Genomic DNA, 13,304 nt, shown 5'->3' with positions numbered 1-13,304 from the left:
CTAATTGGTCTATAATTCCCTGTTTTCTCTCTCCCTCCTTTCTTAAAAAGTGGGATAACATTAGCTATCCTCCAGTCCTCAGGAACTGATCCTGAATCTATAGAACATTGGAAAATAATTACCAATGCGTCCACGATTTCTAGAGCCACCTCCTTAAGTACCCTGGGGTGCAGACCATCAGGCCCTAGGGAATTATCAGCCTTCAGACCCATCAGTCTATCCAACACCATTTTGTGCCTGATGCGAATTTCCTTCAGTTTCTCCATTACCCTAGGTCCTCTGGCCACTATTTCATCTGGGAGATTGTTTGTGTCTTCCCTAGGGAAGACAGTTCCAAAGTACCTGTTCAACTCCTCTGCCATTTCCTTGTTCCCCATAACAAATTCACCTGTTTCTGTCTTCAAGGGCCCAACTTTGGTCTTTACTAATTTTTTTCCTTTTCACATACCTAAAGAAGATTTTACTACCCTCCTTTATATTCTTGGCTAGCTTGCCTTCGTATCTCATCTTTTCTCCCCATATTGCCTTTTCAGTTATCTTCTGTTGCTCTGTAAAAGTTTCCCAATCCTCTGGCTTCCCGCTCATCTTTGCTATGTTACACTTCTTCTCTTTTATTTTTATACTGTCCTTGACTTCCCTTGTCAGCCACGGTCGCCCCTTACTCCCCTTAGAATCTTTCTTCCTCTTTGGAATGAACTGATCCTACACCTTCTGTATTATTCTCAGAAATACCTGCCATTGTTGTTCCACTGTCATCCCTGCTGGGGTATCTTTCCAGTCAACTTTGGCCAGCTCCTCCCTCATGGGACCATAGTCCCCTTTGTTCAAATGCAATACTGACACTTCTGATTTCCCCTTCTCTCTCTCAAATTGTAGTTTAAAACTTATCATATTATGTTTAAACTTATATTATGATTGAAAGAGTGCAGAGAAGATTTACTAGGATGTTGCCGGGTCTTCAGGAGTTGAGTTACATTGAAAGATTGAACAGGTTAGGACTTTATTCCTTGGAGTGTAGAAGAATGAGGGGAGATTTGATAGAGGTTTACAAAATTATGAGGGGTAGACACAGAGTAAATGTGAATAGGCTCTTTCCACTTAGATTAGGAGAGATAAATACGAGAGGAAATGGCTTTGGAGTGAAAGGGGAAAGGTTTAGGGGGAACTTCTTCACTCAGAGAGTGGTGGGTGTGTGGAATGAGCTGCCATCTGATGTGGGAAATGCAGGCTCACTCTTAAGTTTTAAGAATAAATTGGATAGGTACATGGATGGGAGAGGTCTGCAGGGTTATGGACTGGATGCAGGTCAATGGGACTAGCTGAATAATATTTCGGTACAGAATAGAAGGGACGAATGGCCTGTTTTCTGTGCTGTAGTGTTCCATGGTTCTATTGGTCCCATTGGTCCCAGCACAATGCAATTGAATGTTTTCTCTGCAACTGAGCCATACTGCTTCAGTAACTCATCTGTAACATACAATTGGGAGCTTTCGGAAACCTGCTGTAACTTTTCAGCTTTCAACAAGGATATACTGGCTTTGGAGACAGTGCAGAGGAGGTTCACCAGGTTGATTTCAGGGATGAGGGGGTTAGACTATGAGGAGAGATTGAGTCACCTGGGACTGTACTCGCTGGAATTCAGAAGACTTATGAAAGGGATAGATAAGATAGAGGCAGGCAAGTTGTTTCCACTGGTAGGTGAGACTAGAACTAAGGGGCATACCCTGAAGATTTGGGGAAGTAGATTTAGGAGGGAGATGAGGAGGAACTTCTTTGCTCAGAGAGTGGTGAATCTGTGGAATTTTCTGCCCAATGAAACAGTGGAGGCTACCTCAGTAAATCTACTTAAGACAAGGTTGGATAGATTTTTGCATAGTAGGGAATTAAGGGTTACAGGGAAAAGGCAGGTTGGTGGAAGTGAGTCCACGGGCAGATCAGCCATGACCTTATTGAGTGGCAGGGCAGGCTCGACAGGCCAGATGGCCGACTCCTGCTCCTATTTCGATAGCACAGCAGAGTAGTAGCAAAAGTTTTGCTCCCTAAGTGGAATATTGTTATGTCTGACCATCGTGAAAACCACACTACTGCAATATTCTTCAAGCACTTTATAAAGTTGTATGAAATTCAAATAGTTTCAACATCAATGCCAGATTAAATTAGCACAGATCTCCAATTAACAACTGGGGAGAACACATACAGAGAAAATCTAACTTTTCAGATTAAAGAAACTTTACAACTTACCTTGAATACAATTCTAGTTTTGAGAGTACCTACAACTCAGTTGGCTTTACAGTCTTCCCAGCAACGTACAATTTATAGAGCATCACCTTTACTGTGCCACTTTATCAAAAGTGATATACAAAAGGCGTTAACATTTTTTTGATCAAAATTACAGAGAAGGTTGCCCAATTCCCAATAGGTAATGCCTAAATCTATGAACTAAAAGGTCACAGGTATGCCCTAAGTTAATTGATCTGCACAGATAAATCAATTACACTTATAAAGGTTATATCAAAATAATTTTCCTCAATTTACTTTATAAAAATAAACTAACTCAAGTCTTGTGGATTCTATGTGATACAAGCTTGACAGTGAAAAGTACACTAAAACTCATCTTTCACTTCAGCAATCACACTGCTATGCTGAAGGGAGGATGACACAATGCTGTCAGCCTAAAAACAAAACAGAATGTGCAATAATTAGAGGGAAGGTAGAGGATTGTGAAGCTCTTAAAAACCAAAAGAAGACAACTAAAAGAGCCATAATGAGAATAGAGATGAAATATCAAAGTAAGGCAGCCAACAATATAAAAAAGGATACAAAAAGATTTTTCAGATATACAAGGAGCAAAAGGGATACAACAGTGGATATCAGACTGTGTGAAAGTGATGCTGAAGAGGTAGCAATGGGGAACAAAGAAATGGTGGAGGAACTTAAGTATTTTGTTTCACCCTTCACTGTGGAGGACACTAGTAGAATGTCAGAAATGTGAGAGTGTCAGGGGCCAGAAGCGAGTGTCATTGCTATTAATAAAGAGAAGGTGCTCGGGAAGCTGAAAAGCCTCAAGGTAGATTAGTCAACTGGACAAGATGGACTACCACTAAACCCGAAGGTTCTGAAAGAGGTGGCTGAAGATATTGTGGAGACATAGTAATGATCTTTCAAGAATCACTAGATTCTGGAGCACTGAAAAATTACAAATGTCAATCCACTCTTTAAGAAGGGAGAAAGACAAAAGTAAGGACATTATAGACCAGTTAGCATGACTTCAGTGGTTGGAAAGATGTTGGAGTCGATTATTAAGAATGCAGTTTCAGGGTACTTGGAGGCACATAATAAAATAGGCCAAAGTCAGCATGGTTTTCTAAAGGGGAAATCCTGCCTGAACCTGTTGGAATTCTTTGAGGAAATCACAGGCACAACAGACAAAGAAGAGTCAATTGAGAGTCAAAGGATATTGTTTATTTGGATTTTCAGAAGGCATTTGACAAGATGCCCCACAAGATTGCATAACAAGATAAAAACCCATAATATAACCCATGGCATTAATAGAAAATTGGCTTACTGGCAGGAGGCAAAGTCAGAATAAAAGTGGCCTTTTCTGATCGGCTGCCGGTGATTGGTGGTGTGCTACAGGGACCTGCGTTGGGACTGCTTCTTTTCACATTGTTTGTCAATGATTCGGATGAAGGAATTGGTGGCTTTGTGGCCAAATATGTGGCCGATACAAACATACATGGAGGGGCAGTTAGTGTAGAAGAAATCGGGTGTCTGCAAAAGGACTTAGTCAAATTAGGAATGGGCATAGAATTTGCAGATGGAATATAATCAGAATCATGTTTACCATTACCGGCATACGTCGTAAAATTTGTTGACTTAGCAGCAGCAGTTCAATGCAATACACAATAGAGAAGAAAAATAAATAAATGTAAATAAATAAGGAAATCAATTACACTATATGTATATTGAATAGATTAAAAATCTTGCAAAATCAGAAATAAGGTGAAGTAAAAAAAAGTGAAGTAGTGTTCATGGGTTGAATGTCCATTTCGGAATTTGGTGGCAGAGGGGAAGAAGCTGTTCCTGAATCGCTGAGTGTGTGCCTTCAGGCTTCTGTATCTTCTCCCTGACGGTAACAGTGAGAAAAGGGCATGCCCTGGGTGCTGGGGGTCCTTAGTAATGGACGCTGCCTTTGAGACACCGCTCCTTGATGTTCTGGGTACTTTGTAGGCTAGTACACAAGATGGAGCCGACTAAATTTACGACCCTCAGCAGCTTCTTTTGGTCCTGTGCAGTGCCCCCCACCCCCCATACCAGACAGTGTTGCAGCCCATCAGAATGCTCTCCACGGTACATCTATAGAAGTTTCTGAGTGTTTTTGTTGACATACCAAATCTCTTCAAACTCCCAATGAAGTATAGTTGCTGTCTTGCCTTCTTTATAACTGCATTGATATGTTGGGAGCAGGTTAGGTCCTCAGAGATCTTGACACCCAGGAACCTGAAACTGCTCACTCTCTCCATTTCTGATCCCCCTATGAGGATTGGTATGTGTTCCTTCATCTTGCCCTTCCCAGTCTACAATCAGCTCTTTCGTCTTACTGACATTGAGTGCAAGGCTGTTGCTGCCACAACACTCAACTAGTTGGTGTATCTTGCTCCTGTACGCTCTCTCATCTCCATCTGAGATTCTACCAATAATGGTTGTATCATCAGCAAATTTATAGATGGTATTTGAGCTATGCCTAGCCACATAGTCATGGGTATAGCAGTGGGCTAAGCATACACCCCTGAGGTGCGCCAATGTTGATTGACAGCGAGGGAGAGATATTATCACCAATCTGCACAGACTGTGGTCTTCCGGTTAGGAAGTGGAGGATCTAACTGCAGAGGGAGGTACAGAGACCCAGGTTCTGTAACTTCTCAATCAGGATTGTGGGAATGATGGTATTAAATGCTGAGCTATAGTCAATGAACAGCATCCTGACATAGGTGTTTGTATTCTCCAGGTGGTCCAAGGTCGTGTGAAAAGCCACTGAGATTGCATCTGCCGTTGACCTATTGTGGCGAGAGGCAAACTGCAATGGACCCAGGTCTCCGCTGAGATGGGAGTTCAGTCTAATTATGATCAACCTCTCAAAGCATTTCATCACTGCAGATGTAGGAACTTCCACCCGTAGCAGTGAGAGGTTGAGAGTGTTCTTGAATACTCCTGTCAGTTGGTTGGCACAAGTTTTCAGAGCCTTACCAGGTACTCCATCAGGGCCTTCTGCCTTGCGAGGGTTCACCCTCTTTAAAGGCAGCCTAACATCAGCCTCTGAAACAGAGATCACAGGATCACAGTAGGGATCTTCACAGCTGCAGTTATATTTTCTCTTTCAAAGTGCGCATAGAAGGCGTTGAGTTCATCTAGTAGTGAAGCATCGTTGTCATTCATGCTATTGGGTTTCGCTTTGTAGGAAGTAATGTCTTGCAATCCCTGCCAGAGTTGTCGTGCATCCAATGTCATCTCCAACCTCATTCAAAATTGTCTTTTTGCCCTTGAAACAGCTCTCTGCAAGCCATACCTGGTTTTCTGGTGCAGAACTGGGTCACCAGACCTGCGATCTAGCCTTCAGTAGACGACGCACCTTCTGATTCTTCCACAGCTTTTGTTTTGGCAACATATAGCAAGTCTTTGTAGGCACACACTCATCTACATAGGTTTTAATGAAGTCGGTAACAACTGTGGCATACTCATCCAGATTCGAAGATGGATCCCTGAATACGGTCCAGACCATTGATTCAAAGCAGTCCTGCAAGCACTCCTGTGCTTCCCTTATCCACACCTTCTTGGTCCTCACTACTGGTGCTGGAGTCTTCAGTCTCAGGAATAGAAGTACAGCCAAGTGATCAGACTTCCCGAAGTGAGAGCGTGGAGTAGCATGGTAGGCATTCTTCATGGTGGTGTAACAATGGTTCAGTGCGTTGTTTCTTCTAGTATTGCAAGTGATCTGTTGATGGTAATTGTTTAGGGATTTTTTTTTCAGACTGGCCTGGTTAAAATCCCTCAAAATGATGGTGAAGGCATTAGAATGCGCCGTTTCATGCATGTTGATTCTGATGCTCACATCATCTAAAGCCTGATTGACATTGGCCTGAGTTGGAATGTATACTGCTACCAAAATGATCATGGAAATCTCACATGGTAGGTAAAATGGCCAGCACATAATTGAGAGATATTTCAGGTCTGGTGGGCAGAATTGGGACAGCACTGATATATTTGTGCACTAAGAGAAGTTGATCATGAGGCATACTCCTCCACCTTTGCTTTTGAGAGACTACAGATCCATCCTGATGGTGTATAGTAAACCCATTGATCTGAATTGCTGCATCCGGTACGGAAAGGGTTAACCAGGATTCTGTGAAACAAAGGGCACACGTCCCTCTGATTCAGCACCCTAGCTCTGAGATCATCGATTACATCCCTGGAAGTAATAATGTGCGGAAGTGTATGGTCATGCAATTTGCTAGAAGGATTAAAGGTGTGGACTATTTCCCAATTAGGGAGAAAATTCAAAAATCAGAGGTGCAAAGGGACTTGGGACTTCCTGTGCAGAATTCCCTAAAGTTTAACTTGCAGGTTGGAGTCAGTGGTAATGGCGGCAAATGCAATGTTGGCATTCATTTCAAGAGACCTGGAATACAAAGACAAGGATAGAATGCTGAGGCTATATAAGGCACTGGTCAGACTGCACTTGAAGTATTACAAGCAGTTTTGGTCCCTTATCCAAGAAATTATGCGCTGGTAATGGAGGGGGTCCAGAGGAGGCTCATGAAAATGATCCCAGAATAAAAGAGTTAACATGATGTAAGGAGCGTTTGACAGCTCTGGGCCTGTACTCACTGGTGAATGGGCGCGGGAAGAAGTGGAAACCTCATTGCAACCTATCGAATATTGAAAGGTCTGGATAAAGTGGAAGTGAGTTGTTTCCTATGGTGGGGGAAGTCTCGGACCAGAGGGCACAAACTCAGAATTGATGGACGTTCATTTAGAACTGAGACGTGGAAAATTTTCTATAGCCAAAGGGTGGTGAATCTGTGGAATTCATTGCCACAGACAGCTGTGCATGCCAAGTCACTGGGTACATTTAAGGCAGCGGTTAATAGGTTATTGATAAATCAGGGCTTCAAAGGTCACAGGGAGAAAATAGGAGAATGGATTTGATAGGGATAATAGATCAACCATGAGGAAATGGTAGAGCAGACCCGATGGGCTGACTGGCCTAATTCTGCTCCAACGCCTTATAGTCTTTTGGAATTGTACCCCATAATGATGTTACTGAACAAGACATAGAAGACATACAAAATTTTTTTTAGCAAGCCTGGATTTTTTAACCAATGGATCTGTGAGAGCCTTAAAAAAACATTTACAGATATGAGATCATAAACCACAGTAATTTTAGGGAAGTTTAAAAAAAATCATGTTTGTATCTGATCCAGTCCACATTTACCACTCAAACAGATTGTCACCTAGTAAACAACTGCATGATAGCCTGTAAGAATACATTCCGACAACGTCAGGCAGAGATTTTCAGGAAGTGATAGTGAAGCAATGATGCATGCTCAACTCAGTATGATGCATGATTTGGAGAGAACCTTTCCTTGACCTCTAACCAGTGGTTCCTGTTGAAGTGGATAGAAAAGATTGTTGCACAATGTGTAAATAAAAAGTGGCATTGAATAAAGAGACAGCTAACTCACCTACTTCAGAGCCTCCAGATGTATAAATCTTGCCTTCTGCAGCACATGCAGCAAGACTATCGCGAGGTGTTGGAGGACCCAGCTTAGAATACCAACTGTCCTTAACTACGTTGTAGCAGTCCATCCGTTTGATGGGAAAAAGCTGTGAACCACCCAGGATATAAACAACGTTGTCCCAGAAGACACAGGCTGCATCTCGCCGTTTCTCAAATGGACAACGAATATCCATCCAAGTATAATCCTGCAAGAAAGGATGGTAGGGTGAAGTAACTATGGTTGATTAGAGAAGTATAACATTTCATCAAGAGGATGAAGAAAGTATATTTAAGGTTTAGGAAGCAAAAATCAGATATGGCTCTTGATGACTATAAGGTAGCCAGGAAGAACAGGAAGAACACAAGAACTTTAGCAAGGCCTTTATTAAGGTCCTGCATGTGAGATTGGTCAAGAAGATTCAGTTGCTTGGCATTCAAGATGAGGTAGTAAATTGGATGAGACATTGTTTTATAGCTGCCTCTCTGACTGGAGGCCTGTGACTAATGGTGTGCTACAGGGATTGGTGTTGGGTCTGTTGTTGTTTATCATCTATATCAATGATTTGGATGATAATTGACAAACTGGATCAGCAAATTTGCATGTCACCAAGATTTTCGGGGTGGGGTGGGCAGTACACAGGACAGCAAGGAAGGCCATCAAAGCTTGTAGTGGGATCTGAACAGCTGAAAAACAATGGGCAGAAAAACATGAGATGGAATTTAAAACAAACAAATGTAAGGTGTTAGATTTTGAGAGGACAAACCAGGGTAGGACATAAAGGTGAGGAGTAAGGCACTGAGGATTGTGGTAGAACAGAGGGATCTGGGAATACAGATCCATAATTCCTTGAAAGTGGCACAGGTAGTAGGGTCGTAAAGAAAGCTTTTGAAGCAATGGCCTTCATAAATCAAAGTACTGAGTACAGAAGATGGGATGTTGTATTGAAGTTGTATAAAACATTGGTGAGACCTAATTTGTAGTACTGTGTGCAGTTTTGATCTCTACCTACCTACAGGAAAGATGTTAATAAGATTGAAAGAGTGCAGAGAAATCTAACAAGGATGTTGAACTTGTGGACCCGAATTATAGGGAAAGGTTAAACAGGATAGGACTTCATTCTCTAGAATGTAGAAAAATAAGGGGAGATTTGATAGAGATATACAAAATTACAAGGAGTGTAGATAGAATAAATGCAAATAGGCTTGTTCCACTGAGATCAGGTGAGACTAGAACTAGAGGTCATAGGTTAACAATGAAAGGTAGAATGATTAACAGGAACATGAGAGAGAACGTCTTCACTCAGAGGGTGGCAAGAGTGTGGAACAAGCTGCCAGTGGAAGTGGTGGGTGCAGGTTGTATTTCAACATTTAAGAGAAATTTGGATAGGTACATGGATGGGAAGGGCGTGGAGGGCGTACAGGTTGATGGGAGGGGAGGTTCATGTATTTGAGTTACAGTGCCGCTTAATTGGGGCAGAAATCTGTTGCCGAATAGTTTCTAACTAACTTGAGTGGCCGTTAGACACTACACCGAACTTAGAGCAAACAGTTTTTAAAGAGCAAACAGTTTTTAAAAAGCAAACAAGAGAAAATCTGCAGTGGAAATCCAAGCAAGTCAGAGTAAGAAAGTGGAGGGAGGGGAGGAAGAACCACAAGATGATAAGTGAAACCTGGAAAAGTGGTGGGGTGGGGGGTGAAGTAAAGAGCTGGGGAGTTGACTGGTGAAAGAGATAGAGGGCTGAAGAAGGGGGAATTTGACAGGAGAGGAGAGAAAACCATGGAAGAAAGACAAGGAGGAGGAGCACCAAAGGGAAGAGATAGGCAGATAAGGAGATAAGGTGAGAGAGGGAAATGGCATGGGAATAGTGATGGGGAAGGGGGCAGTTGTGCATTACCGGAAGTTCGAGAAATCGATGATCATGCCCTCAGATTGGAAGCTACCCAGACAAGAATTTTAGGTGCTGCTCCTCCAACCTGAGTGTGGCCTCATCACGACAGTAGAAGAGGCCATGGACTAACATGCTGGAATGGGAATGGGAATGGGAATGGGAATGTGAAGTGGAGTTAAAATGACTGGCCACAGGGAGATCCTGGCAGATGGAGCATAGGTGCTTGGTGAAACGGTCCCCCAATCTGCCTTGGGTCTCACTGATATATAGGAGGCCACACAAGTGTCAGCTGCGTGTGTTTGTTCAAAAACCAGTGACTTTTGTCACTGATAGTTGGCAGGAAATAAACAATAAGACCATTCAGAACTGTTTTGCTCACTGTGGTTTAAAGCACTGAGGCTTGGAGATGCCAGAAACAGCTGGGAATGAAAATAAAACAATTTCACTACTTCAAGTTAGGAACTACGAAGAATGTAGCACAATCATCTTGAACATTACAATGAAAATGATGATTTGGAAGATGGAATCATCAACAACATTGTATGTAGACAGTCCACTACCTGCACTAGGTGGCTGCGCTGATTTTGTTCATTTACAGTCAATCAGAAGAACACAGCAGCATACCATCGACAACTATTAGGAAGTAATATGGTTTTATAGTACCGTAGTCGTATTGGTAGTGCTCTAATTTGCTCTGTATTTTATTTAAATATGTAATTTGTTACTCAGTTAAATGAGTTTGCCTTTTTTTTTATACCCTTTTAACCACTTCCATGAAATTTTGGTGAACTGGGCAGCCACTTAAGTGGGTCAATAAGCAGCAGGAGCAGGCCACAGCTACGAGGTTTCTTGCAGGTCAGCGACGTTCATTCAAAAGGAGAGTTTTGCGGGTATTCAGGCTCATTCCAACAGCTCAATCAGCAGCAGGAGCAGGCCACAGTGATCAGGTTTCTCGCACATTGGCGATGCTTCTTTAGAAGTACAGCAGGTTGAGCAGGGTGGCCATTATTAGGAGTAGGCCAGAGGTGAGAGTCGAAGTGTCAGCTTTTGGCTCAAAGGAGGCTTCAGCTTGAAAGTGGTGATGGCTCTGTGTAAGTTTCTGTTAAGTTTCCATTTTTTCCCCCTCTCTCAAAGTAACAAATGTAGTAAATGGCTGTTGCGTGTTCTTCTGCCAGATGTTGGAGTCCTAGGAGACCCAACACTGCTAGAAAAAGGGGCCAGAGAAATAAAGACAGTGGACAAGGAGAAGGCAGATGAACTAAATGAATATTTTGCATCAGTCTTCACTGTAAAAGACACCAGCAGTGCACCAGATGTTGAAGGTGTGAGGGAAGAGAAGTGACTGCAGTTACTATTACAAGGGAGAAAGTGCTCAAAAAGCTGAAAGACCTAAAGGTGCATAAGTCACCCAGACCAGATGAACTGCATCCCAGGGTTCTGAAAGAAATAGCAGTAGAGATTGTTCAGACATTAGTAATGATCTTTCAAAAATCATTGGACTCTGGCATGGATCCCGAGGACTGGAAAATTGTAACTATCACTCCCTCTAAGAAAGGAGGAAAGCAGCAGAAAGGAAATTATAAACCAGTTAGACTGACCTCAGTGGTTGGGAAGATGTTGCAGTAAGTTGCTAAGGATGAGGTGATGGAGTACTTGGTGACACAGGACAAGATAGGACAAAGCCAGCATGGTTTCTGTATAGGAAAATCTTGTCTGATGAACCTGTTGGAATTCTTCGAGGAGATTACATGTAGGATAGATTAAGGGGATGCGGTGGATGTTGTATATTTGGATTTTGAGAAGGTCTTTGACAAGCTGCTTACCAAGTTTAGAGCCCATGGTATTACTGGTAAGTTACTGGCATGCTTAGAGCATTGGCTGATTGGTAGGAGGCAGCGAGTGGGAATAAAAGGATCCTTTTCTGGTTGGCTGCCAGTGACTAATGGTGTACCACAGGGGTCGGTGTTGGGACCACTTCTTTTTATGCTGTATATCAATGATTTAGAGATGACGGAATAGATGGCTTATTGCCAAGTTTGTAGATGATACAAATTTTGGTGGAGGGGCAGGTAGTATCGAGGAAACAGGAAGGCTGCAGAAGGACTTAAGACAGATTAGGAGAATGGGCAAGAAAGTGGCAAATGAAATACAACGTTGGAAAATGCATGGTCATGCACTTTGGTAGTACAAAAACTGTGCAGACTATTTTCTAAATGGGGAGAAAATCAAAACATCTGAGATGCAAAGAGAATTGGGTGTCCTTGTGCAGAACACCCTCAAGTTTAACTTCCAGGTAGAGTCAGTGGTGAGGAAGACAAATGCAATGTTAGCATTCATTTCAAGAGGTCTAGAATACAAGAGCAGGGACGTGATGCTGAGGCTTTATAAGACATTGGTGATGCCTCGCCTCAGGTATTGGGAAGAGTTTTGGGTTCCTCATCTTAGAAAAAGTGTGTTGGCATTGGAGATGGTTCAGAGGAGCTTCATAGGGATGATTCCAGGAATGAAAAGGTTACAATACGAGGAACATTGATAGCTCTGGGTCTATATTCGCTGGAATTTAGAAGGATGAGTGGGGATTTCATTGAAACCTTTTGAATATTGAAAGGCCTAGACAGAATAGATGTGGAAAGTATGTTTTCTATAGTGGGGGAGTGTAGGACGAGGACACAGCTTCAGGATAGTGGGGTGTCCATTTGAAACAGATATGAAGAAATTTCTTTAGCCAGAGGGTGGTGAATTTGTGGAATTTATTACTACAGGCAGCTATGGAGGCCAGGTCATTGGGCATATTTAAAGCAGAGTTTGATACGTTCTTGAGTGGACATAGCATCAAAGATTACAGGGAGAAGGCCGGGGACTGGGACTGAGAAGCGAAATAAAGGATCAGCCATGAATGAATGGCAGAGAAGACTGAATGGGCCAAATGGCCTAATCCTGCTCCCATGTCTTAAGGGCCAAAATGTACTGGTCCCAATGTGTCCCCATTAACTGGAATACACTGTATTAGGATAGATAAATCACCATAGCCTGACAAGATATATATGAGGTTACAACAGGAAGTGAGGGAAGAGATTGCTGAGCCGTTGACAAATGTATTTACATTCTCTTGGATCACAGGAATAGTACCAGAGGAGTGCAAATGCTATTTCTCTGTTCAAGAAAAGTAATAGGAATAATCCTGGGAACTAGTGATTCATTACCAAGGGCAAAAAAAAATACGGCAGGACAAACAGAGAGGCCATTGTTGAAGAGGACTGCTGTTAGGAGTGTGGGACTTTGGCTCATCAAGCTTGAAGAAGGTATGCATCTGGCAAATTTCTTCTTCATTTCTCATCTGTTAGTGCATAGTTAGAGCAGTGAGAATGGCTCCAGAGTTTGTATTGTGATCTTTGTGTGAGATGTGGGAATTCTGGGGACCTCCAGTCTCCCAGGTAAGCACATCTATACCAGCGTGGCGTGGAGAGGGGAGACTTGCAGCATGGGCAATTGCTGGTCTTCCATACAACCATGCCCAGGCCTGCGCCCTGGACAGTGAAGACTTTCCAGGTGCAGATCCATGGTCTCGCAAGACTAACAGATGCCTTTACCAGGTACATTGAGCTGCAGCTCCTCCGAGAATGTGTTAAGGAACTGGA

The 13,304-nt window shown here is 42.7% G+C and overlaps 1 protein-coding gene across 2 annotated transcripts in view; it reads right to left on the bottom strand.

Moving 5' to 3' along the window:
* Positions 1–13,304, bottom strand: part of klhl7 (kelch-like family member 7) — a 70,710-nt gene that overhangs the window by 22,492 nt on the left and 34,914 nt on the right. For both annotated transcript variants that reach the window (XR_011889704.1, XM_072283093.1), the window contains exon 8: positions 7,743–7,983. Coding sequence is in view for 1 of the 2 variants with exons in the window: in XM_072283093.1 (XP_072139194.1) it covers positions 7,743–7,983 (241 nt within the window). In the remaining variant the exon portion in view is untranslated. The remainder of the gene's footprint in view (positions 1–7,742; positions 7,984–13,304) is intronic.

The sequence above is a fragment of the Mobula birostris genome, chromosome 19 (genome assembly GCF_030028105.1).
Source record: "Mobula birostris isolate sMobBir1 chromosome 19, sMobBir1.hap1, whole genome shotgun sequence".
Classification (NCBI taxonomy): Eukaryota; Metazoa; Chordata; class Chondrichthyes; order Myliobatiformes; family Myliobatidae; genus Mobula; species Mobula birostris.
Note: the sequence above shows the minus strand (reverse complement) of the source record. Positions and strands in the feature narration are given on the sequence as shown.